The sequence below is a fragment of the Argentina silus genome, assembly GCF_951799395.1.
Source record: "Argentina silus genome assembly, chromosome: 20".
Classification (NCBI taxonomy): domain Eukaryota; kingdom Metazoa; phylum Chordata; class Actinopteri; order Argentiniformes; family Argentinidae; genus Argentina; species Argentina silus.
This window is the reverse complement of record NC_139674.1, coordinates 2293361-2318525: the sequence shown is the minus strand read 5'-3', so window position 1 is coordinate 2318525 and position 25165 is coordinate 2293361. Positions and strand designations below refer to the sequence as shown.

The following is a 25165-nucleotide window of genomic DNA, read 5'->3' as shown; positions in this document are numbered from 1 at the left end:
CCAAAACAGGCAAAGGTTTGAGTTTTATTCACATCAGTGAATTGGCATTAGCTGTCATGTCCTTTAGCTGTCATGTCCTGTTTCATCTCTCTCCAGTCAGTCATTTTGTTCTGCTTTTGACATGATGACCACTGCTCATGCTGTTCTAAACTACCCATTTATAACCTAACCCACAATACACCAGAGATTTTGCACATCCTAAATTATAGTTTACAAATTAGAAATCAGCCACTGGCAAAAACTTGCTTCAAAGGACGGACGGACGGATGGATGGATGGGTCAGTAGGGTGACATGCGGAAGTGTTTGTGTGTAATAGAGACAAAGTGGTTGTCAAAATGTACTCTGTGAACTGCTTCAAGCCAAAAATCCCCATTCATTTTTCCCATCCAGATTTGTTCAAAAAGCTAGTTGAGTGTTGTGTAACATGTAGGCTTAAAGTATCTACATTTTGTTCTCTGATTAAATAGCATTTGGCAGAACTTAGAGACAAACTGTATTCTAACGGCACAGTTCCCAAACGAAAAACCCTTTCTGGTATGCTTGAGTTTAAATATACTTAAGTATATTAAAGGATACTAAAATGACCAACATTAAGTTGTATGTAAGCTGTATTTAATATACAAACATTATGTAGGTTTTAGAATATTCAGTATTAAAATACGTTAAACTCATGCAAGCAACTGTATGTGCAATCACATCCTATCCTACCTAAACATCGCGACATCTCGGGCTTTTCCATGTACACAGATGCCAAAGAAAACATTCATGATTGGTCATGAAAAGGGCCTTGAAGGCACTTGCTGCTCTATGCAGCCTGTGAGAAGTGATTGCGAAGCTTCACATCGTCTTGCTCTAAAAACTCTGGTAAATCTCATGCAGCCAACATTTTCTAGCAAGTCGGACATATTTTATCCCCATCATGCAACAGGTATTGAATGACGCTGGTCGACACCTGCTCAAAGTTGATCCTCTCAAACACGGTCACTCTTTCTTTCTCTTCTGCAGGATGCTAGAGAGAATACAAATAGTGCCCCCTGGAGTGGTGGAGGAATGAGGCCCCCTAGATGAGAGCCATGGAGCTGAAAGTGTGGGTGGATGGAGTGCAGCGGATCGTGTGTGGTGTCACAGAGCTCACCACATGCCAGGAGGTGGTCATTGCTCTGGCCCAGGCCATAGGTGAGTTAAAGCACTTCACAGATTTTTTGCCTCATTAATTTGAACACCGTACCAGTGTCTACATAGGTCCATACCTTTTTGCTCTCATTGTGACCTCTACGAACTTAAATATTGTTTCACTTATTCATCGCACACTACTGAATTAATCAGTTAGAATGATCAATAAAGAAATACGATTTTGCAAGTCACTAGTGAAATTCTGTCAACTTTTATAAATAAACTACATAGGGTTTTTGCACACTGTTCCATTGTGATCCATGCACAGATGGTTGTCTGTGAGAGTTAAATGCTTGTGTCTTTTCACTCTGACAACAAGGCAGGACTTATGGCCCACGGCCTCTTTTGTACGTTTCCAGTCTTTTGTTTGGCCCAGGGCTCTTTGATGAAAGGCCATCATCCAGCTTCAGCTTTCGTGACTGATGTGAATGTGTTCTTTTAATGTGGTTCCCAGCTGTTTAGGGGGACAAACAGTGGCCTTTGTATATTAGCTCTTATCTACAGCAGAACACACACACACACATTTTGGGATAAGAATTGTATTGAACCTTACTGTAACCCCAGCCTGAAAGCAATTTGAAAAACTTTCCTGAACCCATATTTCTTTCTGTATCTACAAACTATGTCAATTGTAGAACTGAATGGGTTCCCTGCTCTTTGCTGAGGTTGAGTTCAGATAAGGGTTTGGGCTGTGTGTCTAAATGCAGGAGGGGATAACCATGACTAGGCAGTAAAGACTGTTGAGTCATTGGAAAGGCGCTGCATTCTGATAAAACAAAAAAAAAGTTAGCCTTTTACCAAATAAAGAGTTCAAAACCCTGAGTGAAGTTCTAATTGTTAATCACAAAATGCATCAGCTGAATACACAAAGAATGAGAGTCGCAGCTCTCCTAATGTACTCCCATAAAAACACCACCGCACCCCAAGCGACCCTTGAAGGAAAGGTACAATATAGTGAACAGAATACAATCTCTTTGTCTGAGAGTGCAAAGTTAGATGCCAGTGTTAGCTGTACTACCCAATGTTATCTTGTAAGAGAGTGTTCCGCAGAGCCTTGAGAAAACTTGAGCTGCAATAGCACATCATACTTGAAACTAGGCTTATAGTTTGTAGGTTCAATACATGTTACACAGTTCACACACAGTTTCTATGCAATCTATCAATTCCAATCCCATTAATCTGATCTTTGGCCCCTCCCTTTTTCCCAGGGCGCACTGGCAGATACACCTTGATTGAGAAATGGCGAGAGACAGAACGTCATTTCGCCCCACATGAGAACCCTGTGGTGTCCCTCAACAAGTGGGGCCAGTATGCCGGTGACGTGCAGCTGGTTCTCCAGCGCACCGGTCCCTCACTCAGTGAACGGCCCAATTCCGGCGGTTCAGCTCGTGTCCCTGAGCGAAGCCTCTACCGACAGAGCCTCCCCCCTCTGGCAAAGCTACGGCCATCGGCTGCTGACCGGTCCCTCAAGCGCAGGGAGCCCAAGCGTAAATCGCTCACCTTCACCGGCGGGGCTAAGGGACTGCGAGACATCTTCGGGAAGGGCCGGGATGCAGAAGGTACGCACATCAACTGGAGCTCATTGGCCTTGTTAAGGTGTTTTTCAGTGTTTTATTTAATGTTTTATCTTATTAATTACAATACTGATATTGTCTTGTAAGGCTATTGTGGCTTTGTTCTTTATCCACCCATCAATCCATCTATCCATATCTCCTTCTATACATAAAGCCAAGCAGCAGCGAGCTCTGAATCAGAGCAGGGGTGGAGGCATGTCGGCCGTGCCCCCCAGCCCCACCTGTGAGCTGGCTCGCCTGGTGCAACTCCAGAAGGACAAGCTCCAGCTCCTGGAAAGCAGGCTCCAGTGCTGTGAGGCTGAGCTGCGGGGCTGGGAGAGCGGCGAAGAGGGCCGCGGTGGTGGTGGGGTTGGCAGAGAAGGGGGCGAGGGCAGCAGCGGGCTAGAGGAAGAGCTTCTCCGTCTGGAGCAGAAGCTGCGGAGGAACGAGGTGGAGATGGAGGAGGAAGAGTTCTGGCAGAACGAGCTGCAAATCGAACAGGAGAGCGAGTGGCAGCTCCGGGAGCAGCTGCTGGAGCTGCGAGGCCGCGTGCAGGACTGTGAGGCTCAGTTGAGCGAGTACCTGGCCCGCATCCAGGGCATGGAGACAGGGCTGGAGCAGGAGCAGCTGCAGCAGGAGGTGGAGCACAGTCAACAGGCCAACGAGGAGGTGGTCCGGGCCAAGGTGGGGAAGATGAGGGTGGAGCTGGACCTGCAGACCCAACACACGGCTCAGCTGGAGAGCAGCTGGAGGGCGGTGGACCGCTCACTGGGACAGTCCAGCAAGAAACTGCAGGTGAGAATGGGGAGAGCAGAAAATGTTGCACTTTTACATTTTCATTCACTTCTTAAGTGATTGATTGATTGATTTTCTTTTTTATTACGCAGGAAACCCATTTACTGGTTTGACTGAAATGTTGGGAGGTTTCCTCTTATTGGTCCCTTATTTAATGTTAACTGGCAGGATACAAACATTGTGTGGGAGTATGAGGTAAAGCATTTGGAGGAGGAGGGTATTAGACATTCAGTCGATGATTTCAGCGATCCACATTTTGCTAATTGGCTGGCCATACACGTAAACGATTGATGGCTTTATATAAGGCACAGTTTGATAATTTGGTATTATTTTCATATTGTCATTGACAGATTTGAGCTTTTTTATACAGAACATTTGAATGCATTATTTATTGTAATTCCTTCTGGGACACTCAATTACATGACTTGTTGGTTGACTGATTGTTTGAAACAGGAGAGAGAGCAGAACTTGGAGCAGCTGACCAAGGAGCTGAGACAGGTGAACCTTCAGCAGTTCATCCAACAAACAGGCACCAAGGTCACCGTGCTGCCAGCCCAACCAAATAAAGAGGAAGATAATACGGGTAAGAAAAATGTTTTAGTTGTTTTACTGGTCTACTAGGAGCGTCAGTATTGTCATGGGTTTGGGGGGAGTTAGGCACAACGTGCACTGGCAAACCTCAACCAAGTTAGAGTGGTTACACAAACAAATCCGAAAATTGTGATAAGAAAATAATGCTATATGATTTGTTTTGTGATAGATTGTGATTTCTACCCTGCACTGAGAAATACAGTTCCGAAAACTACAAATGTTGTCAAGGGAACGTGATACACAAATCTACTGCTGCGTAGGAATATCAATATATAATAGGTGATTTAACTGACATTATCGTTATTAAATCACGGCTTCCAACGTCTCTCTGCCAATCACAATGCTTGTTTTTATCAACTCGTTGTATAAAACGATCTTGATAATTATCATGATAAAATATGCCATGATAACGATGACATTCATTTTGGATAAAATATTTTTCGTCTAGTTGTGTCCATTTTCCTCAATATGTAGAATTTCTGAGGAGTTCTGTCTGAGGTTGCATGAGTTTACCTATTTGTATACGTATGTCTGTTTATTAATTCACATTAAGTTATGGAAAATAAAAGGTGTTAAAGTGACTGAACAAAGCCCAGATAGTTGAAAATGTCTAACTTTTCAGCTAACTAGCGAACATTTGCACTTATCCATCCAGTTTATCATAAGAACTGTCCAACGTTTTACCAAAACATTAAAAAAGTTGCCAGTTTTGCCCGATACAAAAACATACGTTTCATAAGCAACACTTTCTTTTATAATTAGGCCTGAATTATTATATTAGTTTTAAAGATGTGATTGGTTGTGCCAACAACACAGCTGTCTTGCTAGAGGTCTCAGGCCTATTGATTTAAGTGACCATTTTCTTTTAGACCCTCCTCTAGCTACATGCCTTCTACCTATCATGCCTATTTTTGGTTGTGTGGTATTGCCTTGATTCTGTTTAATGTTCTAAAATAAATAAATAAATAAATAAATATATGATTTGTTAAACCACAATGAACCCTCTAGTTTATTGAGGCTTCAGTCCTAAGCAGAACATGCCCTACAAACTGTACATAGAGAATTATTTAATGTATACTGTGATAACAATAATTATCGACCAATATAAACAAATGTATTGTGACATTTTTGGCCATATTGCCTAGCCCTAGGTCTGGTGTTTGGGAAGGACATGAGAGAGAGGCAGGATAGCTAATAGGAAGGGAAAAGTTTAGTTTTCTATTGTTGGCCTGGCCTGGGAGTTAAGTCTCACTGGAAATATTACGGATATAATGATGAAAGAGGGAGAGGTTGCAAGGTGGCTGGGCTAAAATTGTTATAGTTATGAACACCATAATGCTTGCATGATACTCAACCTGAACTCGATCTAATTAATTCTCAGAAATTCAGGCCAGACCCGACATGAACCCGTGGGGATCAGGCTGAAAATCAGTGCTCTGCCACATCATGTAAAGCTCTCTCGGGCCAGTTAGTCTGAATAAAAAATATTTTTTTCTCCCATTAGATTTAGTCCCCAATTGATTCGATTTTAGAACAAACTGGAAGTCACTATTTCAACATGTATTGTCATGTCATCCAGTTGTGTGACAGTACTTACTCAAAAGCTGTTGTTTTCTAAAACAAAGAATACACAATAGTACATTAACATCGCAATACACAGTAATACAGTAGCAGAAAGAGGCTCTACACAATAATACAGTAAATCAAATCAAATCAAATCAAATCTAACTTTATATGGCATACATACATCGTACATGGAGGTAACACGATGCGTTTCACGGGAAAAGAACAAATAAATACAGGCAGAAAAGACAATACAATTAAAAAGATAAGACAAAACATTAGAGGATAAAAATGTAGCGGCCATGGAGGTTCAAACCATCAAATCATGTGAGAACTGTAGAGACTAATGCATGGTAAACTAAAACCTTAAATGTAATAAAAGGAATGAGTTAAAAGAACTGAGTGACCAAAGGACTAAAGATCTCTCTTAAGATCTCCAAAGTTTTAGCCCCAATGGCAAGGGCAGCTGTGACTATGCAACTCTTCTGGAACAAAGGAGAGCATACCACTGGAAGAGATCTGGTTCAGATTTCTCTTACATTGCCATTCAAAAGCAAGGAGGGACAATCACAACGCAGGCTAATTTTGATCTGGATTAAATGCTATGGGCTGTACATGGAGATATTATACATGGTATATTAGTTACTACTGCCCTCTAGTGGATTGACTTAATGTATTTATTTAGACTCTATTCAACAAAAATAAGGATTATTGCGTCCAAAGATTATTGTGTCCAAGATACCTGTAGAACTACCTTTTGTACTTTTGTTAAAGACAAAGCTTTGCTCCTTTAGTGGTTTGTAGGAAGGCAGTACCTCTCTCTGAGCTGATTGATGGACCTAACAATGCCATCAGCAATTAAATCATCATCCACACATATCACTATTTTAAGCTTAGATTCAGTTATTTTTCCTGACGGAAGCGTTCGGTGCACATTATTAGTTCAAGGACCGTGCTTTTAAGTGTTGTCCCTGAACATGTGATGGATGTTTTTGCATACGTGTGAACCTGCAACATTTGACTTAGAGTGCCCTGCCTGAACTAACACATCCATCGAGCCAAATCCTCCTTAATTTGCAAAGGCATACATTTAGCCTTCTATAGATTGGGAAAGGGAGGGAGGATATGAATAACCAGATAGAGAAACCCAGAGTGAGACTGAGGGACCGAGCCAGAAGAGAGCCAGGACACAATTTATTGTGTTTAATTTTTGATGATTTAAATATATTGATGGAGTGACTGATAATTGACAGACCATTGCCTCCCTCCTCCCCCAGGCTCGCTGAAACTCCAGGGCTCATCCCGCCTCCTTCCTAGTGACCTCCGTGCGCTCCAGAACCCAGCCTCATCGAGCCTGAACCCTGAGGGCATCTACGTCTGACCGCCAAAGTCAACACGCCACCATCGCTGACCCTTTTCCAGGCTTCAGTCTGGTTCTCTTCTGGATGATTCATCCCTTGAATCGCCATTAGATCTTCATCCTCCCTGTTCTTCCACAGTTACCCTTTTTCTTCTTCTATGAGTGTGTTCTAGAATACAACTATAGGGTTTCTCTGTGTTCACAAGACTACTGCATTGTGGACATTGGCCTTGTTTGGCCTTGTGGGGCCCGACTTACTGACTTATGTGCCCTGCAGATAAAGTGGACAGCTAAAGGGCTCAAGACGCCATTTAAAATGGTTATGTTGTAGAGGTGGGCCCAATTCCAAATGGACTCCTAGCCCCTATGCACTTTTCTGTTCCCTCTCTTAAAGATCTGCAAGGAGTGGACAGATGGATTGTGAGAGGTATGGTACATGATATATATATAGTATCTATGGGGAATCTGGAGGAACTGGTGGTCAGTTTGAAATTAGGTCCTTCAGAGATTCCTTTTGATTTGATTCATTGATCGGTTAACAAATGTAATTGTACAGAGTACAGTAGAACCCAGAAGATTCTACATTAAAGTATCAAGCAACACTGCAATTGAAAAGACAGACACAACTTACTAATACAAACATGCAATACATACCTGTAAAATGATAGAAAGGTCAAGTAGTCAAAATGTCTGATAGCTGTGAAAACCACAGAAACCATGTTACTGTACACAGAGGCAAGAGGGCCCAATCCTGACGATGCAAAAAGTGGCACTAGTAGAGAAAGAGATTGTATTGCATCCAATAATAGCAGTATTTCTTTAATGTTACACTGGACAACCTTATTTTATTTTCTATTCAGGTTTAAAGGTAAACTCAGGAATATGACAACATAACACACAACAGAGTGACTGCCTACATTTTAGCCATAAACAACAACATAATTAAAATCTTCTTAGAATTCCACTATTGGCTTTTCCCTATGTGGGTAAGCTTCAAAGCAAATTTGTTTTAGGCTAATAGTGGTATCCTGACTTCAATGAAATTGTCACCCCATTGTGTATGAATGACGTCCTATTGCTGATAATACCTTTAAAATCAAACACTGATAGCACATTTGTTTTAAAATAAGTGCTGTGATGGGTATTTGAAGTGATTGGGTCTTGTTTGACAACTGCTCCATGGTTTTGCACTGTCAAAATGTCACCCGTATTTCACACATACACACCTGATGAGAGGCCATACCTTACTGCCTTATTCTAATAATATTTAGCTGGTTTCCAATTTAACAATAATGGACAACAATAACAATACGTTTAACAATGAGTGAAAGCTTTGTAGCATTGAGATAATCTTAAATCCATTATAGGCAATGGAGGTTAAGATAATCTTAGCGCTACGAAGCTATTGGGAAACTCATGCATGGTTGGTAGAACAGATACTCATAAATACATGGCAGCTATGCTCCAGAGAACTATAATGGCCCTTTTGGCAAACTGTATTTGAAATGATATATGGTCCACCACAGTACAAAGCCTTATAGTGACTGCTTTTGGATAAGTTTGGTTGAGGTTTTTATGGCTGGTGTCAACCATGTCATTCTTATCTGCTTACCTGCAATGTTGTCAAAGCTGTACAATCTGAGTTGGCATTAATCTGGGAGGCAGCATACGTCACAAAGCATTCAGCCATGATATAACTGCAAAATGTTACATTATGCAATTCATGGTGTTACTTACAGTTTAATCATGTCTTCAAATATTGCGTTGGTGCATTTACCAGAGTGTATGAGTAGAAATAGGAAGTCAAGCCAAGTTGTTGTCATGCCAGTACGCATATCACGTATCTTACACTCTCTCTCTCTCTCTCATACACAGACACACACACACACACACACACACACACACACACACACACACACACACACACACACACACACACACACACACACACACACACACACAGACACACACACTTGGGGCAGATTCATCAAGGGTCCGCAGATGTTCCCAAAAAACTGACAATTGACTGGTTTACATTGCACCTGTGAGTGAGTAAATTGTGATTGCTGTGTCAAATCAATTATACGTTTAGCTGATTCACTTGGAAAGTTTGTGGAGAAGTGTTTTCTACCATGTAACCAATAGTAACTGAGCTCTTCTGGTGAAGCCCTCCATGTGCATTACAGAGTGTTGGCAGCCACCAGCAGGTTCAAATACACTTATTTTAAATACACTTAAATGCACATTAGACAAACAACAGTTGTATTCTTTTTTTTATTATCTCGAAACTCAGTGAGACCACTTTGGTCTTGTGATAAATCCACTTTGCTGTGGATTTAGTTGGGTGGCACCGGTCCAATTCTGCATGGAGAGCTCTGTTTTGCGCTCATGGGGCTTCAGTTTGCTTCCGCTTAATAAATAGTGGCACGCAGCACTAAAACCATCATTTTTGGTAATTTGATGTCACCTCAAGGTGCTTCTGCTCCAACCAACACAGACTTTGCACCAATATAGGTGGAGCAGCAAATAGGAGTGTTCGGGGGACTTGGGCAAACTAGCCATTCCATGTTCACTATTCGGGGGAGAGTGGGCAAACTAGCCATTCCATGTTCACTATTTAGCAATAGGCAAAAATAGACACTTATTTGATTGAACGGGCACAGCAGGTTGGGCATAATTCCTCATACCACCAGTGTATCCTCTACAAATATGTGGAAGTAGGCCTAGTGTATTCTATATTCCCTAAAACATGAAATGATCAATAGCCAGCTTTCCACAGCAGCTTTCCACAGCGTGCCAGTGCGTGCCATGGCCAATTGCTTTTCCACAGTCACTCCCGGGCTTCAATAGGGCTTACTCCAGGCCTATTCGGTGCTTAAAACTCTTTAGGCTTTTAGCCTCCTCTATTCCCTTGGTCCATATGAGGCCAAACAGTGCTAGGGGCGTGGTTTAGAGCGAGGGCGGGATATTCTTATCATCCAAGTGCTTTAGTTGGATCTGTGTTCTCTGAGCTCCATATAGCTCCATTAGGACTTCTGGTGTCACTTTTCGCCATTTTCACAGGTTCAAAATAAAAGCTGAGAAAGCTGAGAAAAGAGTTAAAACATGAATGGAAAGTGATGGGATCACAGTATTTTCTCTTATTTTGATGAAATAAGGACATATTACTCAACAGAAAGTAAATAAAATGTTTGGATCTTTAAAATGTGCATATTGGTGCAATTACATGTCATTTTACACATGCCTATTATATTTGTCAAAGATTTCAATTAATCTCTGGTACCATTCCACCCGGCAACACTTCTAGAATATGTATCACATGAGTTTATGTCAAACGTTGTTGGCTATTTACAGCGGCCATATACCTCAAAGTGCCCTATTTGCACTGTGTAGAACACACATAATGGAGTGTACACAAAATATTTTCCAAGGCTAAATATGATTGTTACTACCATGGTACTCAACAACACTTCTTATATACATATCAGGTGAGTTTCAATCATGAGGGATGTGATACGAACAATTATTGCTACTTTACTGTGTCCAACAGTTAAAGGTGCCTTGTCTAGATTGCATAGGGAATATATAATGGACTGTACACAAACAAATTCAAAGGCTAAACATGATTTTCACTACCACTGTAGTCGACAACAATTATTATGTATTCCCTATGCATCTAGACAAGACACTTTTAACTGTAGGGACACAATAAATGGTTCATATGACATCCCTCATGGTTGAAACTTAATTGATATGTATACTAGAAGTGTTGTCGAGTACAGTGGTAGTGAAAATCATATTTAGCCATTATTTGTGTGTACAGTCCATAATGTGTTCGCTATGCATTCTAGACAAGGCACTTTTAACTGTTGGGCCACAGTAAAGGGTCAATAATTCTTCGTATGACATCCCTCATGGTTGAAACTCAGTTGATATGTATACTAGAAGTGCTGTTGAGTACAGTGGTAGTGAACATCATGTTTAGCCTTTTAATATTTGTTGTGTACAATCCATTATGTGTCCGCTATGCAGTGCAGCAAGGGTAATTTGTACATTAGAAGAATTACAAACCCGTAAAAACACAAATAATACATTGAGATGATTAAATGTTTATTCCCAGGTATAGTTACATATAATTTGGTTGGTTCCTTTATCTATATTTAGTATTTCCAAATGCATAAACAAGTTTAACGTGGGCTCTTTTGTTTAGAAGAAATCGTAATTTGCATACATTTACATTGACCGGAAGTAGATGGGCACAATATTGGAGCTCAGAGAACACAGTCGCCTAGCGAATTTGATGAGTGGCAAGCATAAGTTAAATCGTTGTAACTACACAATCGAATGGATTTCAATAGCGCTTTTTACAATACAAAATACAATTGTCACAAAGTGCTTAAGTTACCAGAACCTGTTGTGTCGCTCGTGTCTCCATAGTACATGCAGAATGTAAACAAACTGGAGATCATATGGGACGGGACTACTGTATAAAGCCCAACTGTGGAAATTCAAACAGGCTTAGTCACTAGGCTCGAAGCACCGGGCTTTTAGCACTATCTGGCCACGAGTAAGCCTTGGTACGCACTGGCACCGCTGTCGAAAAGCGGCTGGTGTTGCATACGATCGATATGGATCGATATGTTGCATACGGTCTCTGTGCTAATTACTAATGACATCATGAACCATGCATGTCTTTGATAGGTTATAAAATCAAATAGGAGAATATCTTAAACATTGTATACTATAGATTATAGGAAAATATGCATACCTACATATACTTCATAGAAAAAACGAAAAGAAGGTGGTTAGAATCATCCTGAAAGTTGTCAAATCTCACTTCTTCAATCCATGATAATATTGGGAGGGGAGAATAATATAAACTAGCATGCAATAGGCCTATAGCATGGTGCATTCATGACCAACTCGGAAACTCTGAATTGTTTGTATGAATTCCACAATAATCTGCAATGTGTTTTTATGTTGAATATTATTCACTATTGCCAGCGACCTTAAGTAGGCCTACATTACTGTAATATTAACCATACAGTTTAGACAGCATTTACAGAGAGGAAACAAAAAGGTAAATTATAGGATAGAATGAATTGCAGCAATTTATATGGTAACGAACACACCAAAGTGGCAGGTAATTATGGTTATGACTGGGGGTTGCGAGCGATATGGAGAATTGCTTATTTATTTAGCTGATGTATTTCTTTTTATGCATACAGTATGCATTTATGGCAGTTCTTGTTCTTCACATAACAATAGATTGTTTATATTCCACTGAAATATTCACATTCTTATTGGATGGAATTCCTCTGTAGGCATTTATTCTTTGTTTGCGTAATCACCAAGGGAGTCAGTGTGTGTGGCCTATGTCAGGCTGCAGATGCTATACCCTAGCAAGTAGCTTACTGGATCAACGCAACTTGTTTCAGATTGTGGCCGATGCTCTGGGTAATTCACAACGGACTGAGATTACATTTATCACTTATTTTGCATCACTGGGTGTTTTTCCCATTTGGAAATAATAACTGGGGTATTTATATTGTTTTACATAACTAGTTATTGTTTTATTAAATAAAAAAAGATATCTCATTATGAACCAAAGCCAGACAAGAATGTATTTAATTTGATATAGAATGTGCTCTGTAAATGTCCTTACAGGGGGCCACTGTATCTGCCTGAACTTTAAAAGTGATGCATTTGGAATTGGGAGAACTGATATTGGACTGTGAAAGTATCTGAATGTATCTCCCTGTGTCTGATTGGATCCTCAAAGGCCTTGAGAGAGACTGTGAGATGAAGTATTTGTTCTTCGTAATGGAGTTGACTCCAGGGAGCCTTCGGTTAACAAGGCCCCATCAAGGTCAACAACAGAGTTTGTTCTGTTCAGTATTATTAACATCATGGAGAACAATAACTAAGGCTCTTTACAACTTACAGTGGACACTATTAGCATGCCTTACTGAAGTGTAAAGAATGACTACATATCACCATAGAATATGGAATATTTTGAAGGGATAGTTTACTTTTTTACACCATATAGTCAGATGTTTCCTTACACTGAAAATAGTGTATGGGCTAGGAGAAACTGTCATTCATGGTTCAGATTTGTTTAACTAGCCACTACTAACTTCAGCTAACTTTAGCCACGGCTAACATAAAAACAATCAATGTGAGTCGGAGTAGTCGACAAAAAAAATGTAATTAATAAAAATTAATAAAAATGATTTTTTCCATGTTTCTTTTTCCTCTATTAGGATATTGGAGTTTTGCCATATTATTTGCTGTAATACTTGGAATTGTAGCCAGTTCTCTATGGCTTCATTCAAAAAGGAGGATAATTTAAACAGTGTTCTGTTGTCAATCACCTGAAAGTAGGCGGTTTTAATCTGAATAGATAAAGTGGCCCCTTTTAAACATCAGATGTGTCTCTCTTAGTAACCTGCTGGAAAAACACGTTGGATTTAAATATAATTTTTGTATAATAGAAGCTTTAAGAGAGAAGTTTAATGCCTTAACCATTGAAGACAAAGTGAAGGAAATAGACAAAATGTTATCCATAAGACATACAGTACAGTACATCATCATATCTGTTTGAATAATTACAACATGATAACTTTTGCTCAACAACTCATTTTACTCATCAATATTTAATATAGCTGTGAGCAGCCATTCCCAGCCATTCCGGTAGCTGGCAGGATCATGCAGTTCATGTCTATCCTCTGCAACGAGACGTCTGTCTCCATGGTTGTTGGGACCTATAAGGTAGATAAAGCAAACTGCATCTTGTCCAATATTTGATAGCTTTGATAGAGTTGAGCCCTCACCAAGTCTGTGCCTTTGTTTTAAACAGCAGACGGATGGCTCTGTGACCTACGCCAGTCTCCACCTGCAGATGGTGTCCTGTCCCCCTCCGCCTGGACTGAGGCCTGCTTCTTCTAAACTTCCATGGAGCAGCCCACTGAGCCTCAGGCTGAGGAGCAGTACTGCTACGAGGTCACACACACACACACACACACACACACACACACACACACACACACACACACACACTCTCTCTCAGCCTCTAGGTCTTAATGTGTTGCTGTGTTGTGTAATATCAGTTGTTGAAGTTGAATGTTTGTTATTGTTCAAAGGATGGGAGGATGACCTGGCTCCAGAGAAGAGCTAGATTCCTCGTTTGAGGTGAGTGTTGCCTACATTACTTTATCTTTAATTTTGCAAAATCATTCATATGTTGTTAACATGATCCTCTCCCTCCCACAGCCACTACCTTGCCACCATGGAGATAACCAACAAGCTGGCATCCCTGCGCCAGGCATTCAGAGAGAGTGGATCATAATTGGTTCTTGGTTCTGTCTCCCAGTGAAAGGTGGTGTCTCATCAATTGTCTTCCCCCTCTCAGGCACAGCTCAGTGACATTCAGAGCAGGAACTACCTGTATGTGGTGGGGAAGGTCCTCTTGGCTGCCCTGGCGCAGGCTAACAACAAGGTAAGCTTTAGCTTCAAATGGTTCAGTTGAGTGAATTTACATGTGAAAATCATGTCCAATTTTTCCAACATTGTTGTTCTTTTCTTTGTTTTAGAGGGAGGCCCAATTCCAGCAGGCCTATGGCCACCTTGTTGGTTACCTGGACAACCCTGCCACTCGTGCTGACATGGGCAGAGAGCTGACTGAGGCTCAGGTTAGTTTGTTAAATCTTTAAATCATTCAGTTCTACTTTATGGATTCTATTTTGTGTAATAGTTATTTGAAGTAATCCATTATGCTCTCAAAATCCTGTTTCACTTTTTTTGATTTTTCACACCAACTTCATAGATGTGATCTACGAGCTCGTCTTGTTGGGTGTGATGTTTGTTAGAACATGCTACACTCATTCCTTATTTGCTGTCTTATCCTTGAAGCAATACTTTGTTATTTTAATACAACTCTCTTCTCCCTCCTCCTCTCTCTCTTCTGAAGACACGTGGTGGGTTCCTGGAGAGCCTCTACTCCTTGCTCTACTCCTGAGGCGGAACGCTACATAGTGCAGCTGCAGGTAAAGGCAACTTCTTCTGTTTTACCACTGTACACAGTAGCTCTGCCTGGAATAACTCATTTGGGTCCATCATGTTGTTCAAATTGTCAATATTCCTATGCTATCCATTCCTAGAAGTGATTTGAAAACAACCCATCTCTTACCCTGCATTGCCCCTTTAAGCATTTTTTGTCTGAGAAATACATTAACTATTTTGTTATTTGCACTAACTTTACCCCCTCTCTCTCTCTCTCTCATCCACAGGAGGTCCACATAGCCGGTGAGCAGACCCCCCCCACACACCTCCATCTCTCCCTTGCAATAACCCCCCATCCCACACCCATCTCTCCCCTGCAACCTTACCCCACCCCCCCCACCCTCAGCCCCATTTTTCCCATGCAATCTTCCATTTAATAAACTACTATTAGTAGTATTCAAAACGTATACACTGACTCTTTGTTTTTATTTACCTTTCTTTTAGTTGTATCTTATGTATAAAAAAATATGTTATATTATTTTGAAATGAGTGGTGTCACAGTATACTGTAGATGTAGAGGCCTTACATGACCCTAACCCATAAAGAACAAAGTGAAGGAAATAGACAAAAACTATAAGACATACAGTACATCATCTTTTTATCTACTTGAATAATTACCACATAATAACCTTTACTCAAAAACATCAATATTTCATACAGCTGCCAGCAGCCATGCCTCATGCCATGCAACTAAGCTATGGCACAGTATCGCAATGCATATTTCACAAGGGCACCAACAGAACACTTGTGCAAATGTGTTTGGAGTGACTGATATAGAGTTTTGTTAGCATTTCCTGTCATTTAGAAAAGTCTGAGAAATGCTCATGATGTGTTCTGTTGTTTTTTCAATATTGTAGCAGATTTAAACATCTCCTCCAAAGCCTCTTTGCGGATCTGCATGAAATTTGGTAAACATGATCTATGGGCAAAGGTCTTTCCATGTAAAATGTTTCATTAGATCAGCTAAGACAACACGGCCGCTATAAGCCAAAAACTCTGAGTGCCACCCTGTGTTCAAACACAACCATACGCTAGGGGTTAGGTGAGCACTCGTCTCGCATAGACATACCTCCAAATCACGTTTTTCTGCACGCCTCCTTTGGAGGTCTGGAGAATTTTCAATAAGCCGATCTGGCTTGGATTGAACTGGACAGAGCGATGGGAGAATGTGCTTGCAGGAGATTAGGCAAACACATACCCCTGACCATCTGTGCCAAATTCCATGACTCTAAGTCAACCAGATCAAGAGATTTAAATACAGTGCCCTGCATAAGTAATTGGGCAGTGTAGCATTTTTTCTTCTTTTGGTTCCACAATCCAAAAGTTGGGATTTCAAATCAAACAATTGAGGTTAAAGTGTAGATTCTTAGCTTTTATTTGATGGTATTTGTGTACATATTGGTTTCACCATTTAGAAAGGACAACAATTTGTATACATAGAGCCCCCTATTTCATGGCACAAATTAATGTCCAAATTAAGCACTCATGTTTAGTATTTGGTCGACAATCCTTTACATGCCTGACGTCTGCGACCCATTGAACCCTCCATGCTCTGTCAGGCCTGTACTGCAGACATCTTCAGTTGTTTGTTTTGAGGTGTTTTTGCCTAAAAACTAATCATCAGAAAATTAAATCCATGTTAAATTGGATTTAAATCTGAAGTTTGACTTGGCCAGTCAAGAACGTTACACTTTTTGGCCCTGAAAAACTCTCTCTCTTGCTATGGCGGCAGTATGTATGAGGAAGCACCGTCCAATGAATTTGGAGGCATTTGCTTGTACTTGTGCAGACAAGATGTGTCTGTACACTTGAGAATACATTCTGCTGCTGCCCTAACATTAACCCCTCCACCGTGTTTCACAGATGAGGTGGTATGCTGTAAATCTTGGGCAGATCCTTTTTGCATGATAATTTTCATCTTATCTGTCCACAATACCTTTTTCCAGACCTCTGCAGGCTTTTTAGGTACTTTTTTAGCAAACTGTGAGTGACCATCCTTTTTGAGGATACCTAGTGGTTTGCGCCTTGCAGTGAGGCCTCTGTAGTTCGGCTGGTCACATATTCTCTGACGCATTCACGTCTACCTCCTGGAGAGTATTCCTGATAAGTCGGACAATTGTTTTGGGGGTTTTCTTAATTATGGTGAGCATTCTTCAGTCATCCACTGTAGAAGTCTGCCTTGGCCTACCAGCCCCCAACAAACTGTTGATTTTGGCATGTTTCATTGACACTGCTTTGGTCCTCATGTTAACAGTCACCAATAGCAGACTCCAAAGGCAAACGCAAAGTCTAGAATAAATAGAACCAATATGTACACATGCCATCAAATACAAGCTGAGAATCTCTACTTTAACCTCATAGTATTTGTTTGAGCAAAGAGCCAAAAGAACAAAAAATGCTTCACTGTCCCATTACTTATCTTTATACATCTTCACAAAAAGGTAGACCACCGTTGCGATGGAAGTATGAACCTTTTAAACACTGGTCTACTGTAACACCCTAGCCATTGTTACCAAACGGGTGGGGGAAGGTGAAGGGGGAATTAAACATCTAGAAAAGCACTATGCAAGATTCATTAGGCGTCTCTGTCACAGCCGTCTTCTCATGTCCAATATAGGCTACTTTTCAATCTAGTCTCAATCCCACTGAAACACAAAATCCTCACTCCTGTCCAACATGAAAAATAACTTTATTCTGTAATCCATAGATTGCATTATCAAAGCTGACTTGTACTTATTCATGTGAAATTACCACTAAAACATGTCTCGCACTGTCGCCCTCTTGGTTGCTGCCTAAGCATAGGGCTTATAAGAGAATGCGAGATGACGACAACAAACGGTATTTAGAGTAGATAACAATATTTTTCTTAGACCCAACATACCTTGTGGTCTGCTTCATTGAAGTGCCTAGCCACTAGGGGGCTTATCACGATTTGTGATATTACTTTTATGTTCTGTGATCCTCACTTTTAATTCCCTCTTGGTTTTACCAACATAATAGAACCCACACAGACATTTCAATACATAAACCACACATTTTCTTTAATTAATTTTACCTTTGACCTTGACCAGTGTGGAAAAATACCTATTTCTAGTGAGTGCGTAACGTTGCACCTGAAGACGTTGTCAATATGAGTTGAGCATGCCATTCCCAAACTTTACAGCAATGATATGACACAATTTATTTGTAGCCAACATGATGCGCGAAAAATAACGGTAAACAGTTGAACTGTAAACTAATTATATTATCACTGTCTTACTACCTGTATCCAGCGAGTCATTTGTAGTTGCAGTATTTTTAGGCCTACCGTTACCTTTTGTGAGTTTCATATATGATAGCCTACATAATATTAATAACAGCATGTCAACATGACAGCTTACTTGCTTGCTTACCACTGATCCAAAGAATGCTGTGCAAGAGGCAACCAACAAATGCAAGGAAAACTTTGCACTTGGACAATTAATTAAATCTACAGTACAATAAAATGTTTTTTCCTGTCTGCTCTCTGTAAAGTGCGAGCTGTGTCAACTTTCTGATCACTCTATGCATGCTAAATGTTGTACTGTAAAGGTGTCAATCCATGCGCCTTCTGGTGGATGCATTTCCACGCAATCTATTTGGCTCCATCTCTATATAGGTTCTCTGGTTATACATGCCCTGCGTAATTATTCAGGCAGTGAAGCATTTGTTCTTCTTTTGGCTCTATATTCCAAACGTTTGGATTTGAAATCAAACAATTAGTATTCCTAAGTATAGATTGTCAGCTTTTATTTGAGGGTATTTGTGTACATATTGGTTTCACCATTTTGAAACGACAACACTTTTTATACATAGCCCCCCTCTTTAATGGCATCAAAAGTATTGAGACAATTGGTTTGACAGATGTTTCTGGTTACTCGGATGTGTTATCATAATTATCTCATCATTTGTGCAGGCATAACCCCTAAACCACACTGGGCATGTCATGTCTCAGTTATGGAAGCGTCTGTCAGCCTAAATTGCTCCCACAGTTTTCTATGAGACATACTAGACAGGCTCTGTGAGCAGCACAACCTCGGTGTGGCTTGCCACGCTGCAGTGCAAGTTTGGGATCCAAGTCTACAGGACACAAACATTCCACTTATGCAACATGTCCAGCATAGTTTGGCGGTAAGAGAGCTGTCAATGTCTAGTTTTGATTCTAGGCTTTGCGTTTGCCTTTGGAGTCTGCTATTGGTGTCTGTCAACATGAGGACCAAAGAGGTGTCACTGAAAGTCAAGGAAGCCATTGAGATAGGCTGAGATAAAAAAATAAATTAAAAAAAACATAGCCAAAACCTTAGGCTTACCAAAAACAACGGAACATCATTAAAAAGAAAGAAAGAAAAAAGTGAGGTCAGTAATTGCAAACCCCCTGGTAGACCAAGTAAGACCTCTGCAGTGGATGACTGAAGAATGCTCACTTTTGTCAAGATCAAGAACACTCTCCAGGAGGCAGGCATGGATGTGTCAGAGACTACCATCTGCAGAACTACAGAGGCTACACTGCAAGGTGCAAACCACTAGTTAGCCTCAAAAACAGGATGGACAGGTTACAGATGGCTAAAGTACCTAAAAGTGCCTGCAGAGTTCTGGTCTTGTGGATAGATGAGACAAAGATTAACATGTACTAGAGTGATGGCAAAAGTAAAGTGTGGAGACAAAAAGGAACTACCTAAGATCCACAGCATATCACCACATCTGTGAAATATGGTGGAGGGGTGTTATGGCTTGGGCATGCCACTTAAACTGGCTCACTTGTCTTCATTGATAATGTAACTGCTATAATGAATTCTGAAGTGTACAGAAACATCTTGTCTGCTCAAGTACCCCAAACATACTGCCATAACAACTAGGAAGTTTTTCAGGACCAAAAAGTTAAAAAAAAAGATTTGCAAACAAATACTAAACATTCATTAAATACTAAAGCTTCATTTTGTACATTACATTAATCTATCCCAATACTTTTGGTGCCCTGAAATAGGGGGACTATGTTTAAAAAGTGTTGTCATTTCTAAATGGTGAAAGCAAAATGTCCACAAATACCCTCAAATAAAAGCTGAAAGTCTATACTTTAACCTTATATTAATTGTTTGATTTCAAATCCAACATTTCACTTACTTTGTAGTTACTTTTACTTCCAATAATTATGCAGGGCACTGTCTGTGTGTGCCTCATAGAAAGTGTTACCAAACTTTGACCCCTCAACAATATTGGGTCAATGATAACAACGTTTGTCATTCAACAACACAGAAGAGAATCATTTCATGTGTAACAATAAAATCACTGTTTTCTGTGTACAGTATGCTTGAACACCATGACTGAGAGCATGCTCAATGCACTTTGCAGATCCTCCTTTTGGGGGCGCTGGTCTGATTCTGCAGGAGACAGGCAGGACAGTCCCTGGCATGCATGGAGCCGGCACACTGTCGTTCCCCACAGAACACAGCAAAAATTGACACAAGTATGACCTGTGGAGTATAGAGACAATGACATGTACATGCAGATGACCATTTTTGATCACTTGAAGAATAAAAACACAATTGGAACAATTGGTCCCAGAGTTAGAGTATGCTTCTGTGTCCAGTGCTGTACTTACCTATTTGTGCATTCAGGGCCACTCATTATGATGGGCCCTATTGTTTTTCTTTCTCTCGTTCTTCTCCTTCTGCAGTCTCTCTAGTTCGGCCTCGTACATCATCTCCTGGATCAGGTACTTCTCCCTGCGCATGCGGTCCCGCAGGTCCTTTGGCAGGTCTGGGATTAGGTATGCAATCAGATTCTTGATGGTGAAAACCATGTGCTGTGAAAACAAACCAGACACTCGCACTTAAGTCGGACTGAAATGGAAAACACTAATTGACGCTCATAGTAATGCCCCAACTCTTAATCCACACTGATCGATCTGATAACTATATAAGACAGTTTGTTCAGGCACTAGAATGAGGACACCTACAGTCATACTGGTATTCAGTATTAAGACTGATTGGACTGTTAGGTCATGGGCCGGACCCCAGTACAGTATTAATGTCCCTAAGACTGACTGGACTGTTAGGTCATGGGCCGGACCCCAGTACAGTATTAATGTCCCTAAGACTGACTGGACTGTTAGGTCATGGGCCGGACCCCAGTACAGTATTAATGTCCCTAAGACTGATTGGACTGTTAGGTCATGGGCCGGACCCCAGTACAGTATTAATGTCCCTAAGACTGACTGGACTGTTAGGGCCGGACCCCAAAATTGTGATGTTCATCGATCCCAGGCGAGGGAGGAGCTTTTTTGTATTTGAGGATACATTATTTCTTGAAGTCCTACAAAATGTGTTGGCATTGCTTGTTTGTGCACATATTTCTAATAACGTGTCTTTTAATTATCTGTCTTCTCTGGCATTTTTGTCTTAGTACTTTGTCAATGGTCCAATCAGAACTCTCAATAGCGCGCCAGAAACCAGCATGAAGAAGTAAACAATGGTAACGTGGTAGCATGCAATGCACATACCATTTACTGTAGCCCTTCTGTTTGATACATGATAAATCTGTTTTGGGGTGCACTTGAATTATAAAATGTCATCGTCGCGGTGTAAGTGGCTTCGTTTAAGCCTGTTTTTGTCAAACATTGTAATGATTGGAGAACAGGGATTGGCGAACAGGGAACCTATGTCCTAAGGGCTGGGGCTAAGTTTCTAAATGATGTGCATAATCTTGATGTTCAAAGAAACAACTTCACCTGTTTATTTGTGTGTGTCTCTTATTTTACTAAATAAGATTTTACTTTTTACTAAAGATTACTAAATTACTCTTGGTTTACTAAACTTTTTTTTTCAGCTTTGAAATTAGTAAATAGAATTTAAGTTCTATCCGATAGCATTTCTTTCATAATTTCTACTACCTTTTTTCCCCCTGCCCCAACCCTCCCCTAATTGGAGGACATGAAAATAAAATGTTGTAGGACCTAAGTACTTTTTGTTTGTTTTATTCATTTGAATAGTTATTACAAATATTTTTTATCTACAAGGTACTCCCCCCCATATTCATGTTCATAATGTATATTATAGTTTCAAGCCCCCATATTCATGTTCATTATATAGACAGGCCCATTTAATTTTGTTAGGTTTACCATTCCAAATAAAGTGAAATATTTGTTTTTTAATATAATTTGAAGAACGAATCATCGGGAGTTGGTAATGCCATAAGTAAATATGTGAGCTATGACGAAGGAGTTAATCAGTGTGATTTTTCCATAGATGGATAGGCATTTACCTCTCCAAGGTTGCAAGATCTTGTCTATTTTAGTTAACCTTTTATTTACATTTATGGTAGTAAGTCCATTTATGAAGTTCATTTATAAACTATAATCCAGAGAGACGAGATAAATTGTCCAAGTCCTTAATAAGACCTAGCAGTGATCTAGATTGATGACTCAAGAAAAAGCTTGAATCGTCCGCATACATTGACACTTATGTATTCAACCCTGAATATCTAACCCCTTGGTCATATTATTGGATCTGATTTTAGTTGCTAGTATTTCGATGGCCATAACAAACAAATATGGTGACAACAGACAACCTAGTTTAACACGTCTCGACAGTTCAGTACTCTCAAAGAAGTAGCCATTATTATTTACACCTGGGGTTGCTATACATAATTTTAACCCATTTTATAAGAGATTATCCAAAATTAAAGAAGTGGGAGAAGAGGGGAGATGGATGAGACTGAAAAGAACATATGCTTAAAATATTGCACTTCCTCTTTCAGAATATCATTCAGTGATAAATGGTTTGTTCCGTCATTTGTAATGAGTTTTCGTATATTCTTTTTGGTCACATTTCTGTATTGAAGATTGACAAAAAATTTTTTCCTTTTTTCTTTTTTCTTTTTACCATTTTACATCCAATTCGCTTTATTTTTGTAATATACTATACTCGATTGTTCTTGAATAAGTTCCTCCAGTTCTTTTTGTTTGTTTTCTAGGTTGTTCTGTTCTTCTATAGTACAGTTGTCATCTGCATCCACTTGTCCTGTTAATTTCTCTATTTCTGTTATTTGCCTAATCTCTTTTAACCGGAATTGTTTTTGTTTCAATGAATGAACTGAATGACCTCTGAAGGCACATTCGATTCCCACACAATAAGAGGGTCAGCTGTACCTATATTATGATAGAAAAAGTGAGTTGAATTATTTTGTCTTAGTTAAGAATATACTGTCATTCAAACGGTTTTGATTACATTTCCAGTATCCCGCCCACATGGAAATTCTTTAAGACTTATTTGAAGGCCAACTAAATGATGGTCAAAGCAGTTGAGCTTGTGAGGGAGTCAGAGCAATTGAAGGGACATATCAGTGAGCAAGGGGCCATTAGCAGCGTGCAGCTCAGTGAAGTAGCAAGGGGCTGTTAGCGCAAGTCACATAGTGAGGGAGTGAGACACAGAAGTGTACAAGGATCAAACATGGGAGCTAGTGCAAAACAGTACAGAAAAGCAACGACACCGGACACAAATGTTTCAATGTTTCACATTGGATTGGAATTCCCGCATACAGTTGGTCAAAGTTCAAAAGTTTCATGCTTGAGTGACGGTATCGGGACAGCCAACTGGCCTTCTCTACACTATTTGAGGTGTTCCACCTCTGAAATACAACCACCAGGGGGCATTGTTGAGAGATTCTTGTGGGTGGGCTTATTGTGAAACAGTAGCTCATATCTGCGTGTCAGCTGATATTAATTGTATATTTTAATTACATTTGTTTTATTGTAATACTTTTTTTTCATTCTGAATTAACAACAATGTCAGCCTGGATGAATTAAGTGAGGAGTGGCCTATGAGTTTCAATTTGGAAAAGGACAAATTATTGTCTGGTTGGAGAAATTCAAAATGATGTCTTAATTTAGAACAAATCATGTCTTCATGGACCTTGGACCTTGAAAGACTTTAGCATTTGATTACTGTCAAATACTGTATGTCAGGCACAGGTCTCAAACTGACCTCAAACACAATGATGAAGGCCAGCCTTGCTGCCAGGACATGCCAGAACTGCAGGGTGTAGGAGTATGGCTCCCCAGAGTCTGGTGGGTCCCTGTAGTCACGGTACCTAGCAGGTTAACCACAGGGACAATAGACTTAACTCCTGTTAGGAATATCCCAAACTCACAGTACCTTTGCACAGATATACAGTGCCTTTGGAAAGTATTCAGACACCTTCAGACACACCTAAATTAAAAGAATTTGCCATCAATCCACACACAATACCCTAGAATCTTCGCTTTGTCATTCTGGGATATTGTGTGTGGATTGATGGCAAATTCTTTTAATTTAATCAATTTTAAATTGAGTCTATAACACAACAAAATGTGGAAAAAATGAAGGGGTCTGAATACCTTCCGAAGGCACTGTATGTGTTCCTATGGTGTACAATAAACTCAAATAAACTTGTAATTGTCAGTGGTCATGGCAAGGTGGTGAGGGGATCAAGCAAATTAAGACTATTGGACATAAACATGTAAATAAATAATCCTCCTACTTTGATGCTGTTTGTCACCAAATATACCTGCAGTATTTCACTGGTTCTCCAAACATGTCTGTTCCATTTGACCTGGGCTCTGACTTGTTCTCAAAGTCAGACACTCTGAATATGGACAGACTGGCATTCACGTATCCCATCATGCACCTGAGTGAACAAGAACATGTTTCGTAATGGTTTCACCAGACAATGCTGTGCTCTTCTGGAGGACATTGCCTCCATCATAGCATAGGAATTCTCACTCACCTCTCCCCTGCATGGCCCTGTCCAGCACAGGGTCCATACTTGTATGCGTAGACAAGGCGGGGAATGAAGTCAGAGGTGACGGCGATGACAAAGGCGTTGGTGATGACTGATAGAATTCCAATGCCTTCCAGGATACCATACCAGATCCCTAAATGGAAATACAGGACAGCTACTCAGAACCTCCCCTACAGCATGGAACTGTCTCCAACATGTTTTACTTTTACATCAAAGTCATTCAAAATCAGGGCTGAATTACAGTGGGGTCACACATTTTATGGGTAAAAATGT

The 25165-nt window shown here is 40.3% G+C and overlaps 2 protein-coding genes across 2 annotated transcripts in view; one reads left to right on the top strand and one right to left on the bottom strand.

Annotated features, from left to right (window-relative positions):
- Positions 1-1065: 1065 nt before the first annotated feature.
- Positions 1066-7057, top strand: rassf8b (Ras association domain family member 8b; the record flags this gene model as incomplete). The annotated part of the gene is made up of 5 exons (XM_083692460.1): positions 1066-1177; positions 2383-2733; positions 2903-3522; positions 3976-4105; positions 6930-7057. The coding sequence occupies 5 exons, from the start codon at positions 1066-1068 to the stop codon at positions 7055-7057; spliced, it is 1341 nt and encodes a 446-aa protein (XP_083548586.1).
- A 13669-nt stretch (positions 7058-20726) lies between these two features.
- LOC310820249 (anoctamin-4-like) overlaps positions 20727-25165 on the bottom strand; it is a gene marked incomplete at both ends in the record, with an annotated part of 89269 nt that continues 84830 nt past the window's right edge. The window contains 4 exons of the mRNA XM_083691831.1: positions 20727-20918; positions 24097-24202; positions 24659-24778; positions 24878-25025. Coding sequence (XP_083547957.1) covers positions 20727-20918; positions 24097-24202; positions 24659-24778; positions 24878-25025 — 566 coding nt within the window. The remainder of the gene's footprint in view (positions 20919-24096; positions 24203-24658; positions 24779-24877; positions 25026-25165) is intronic.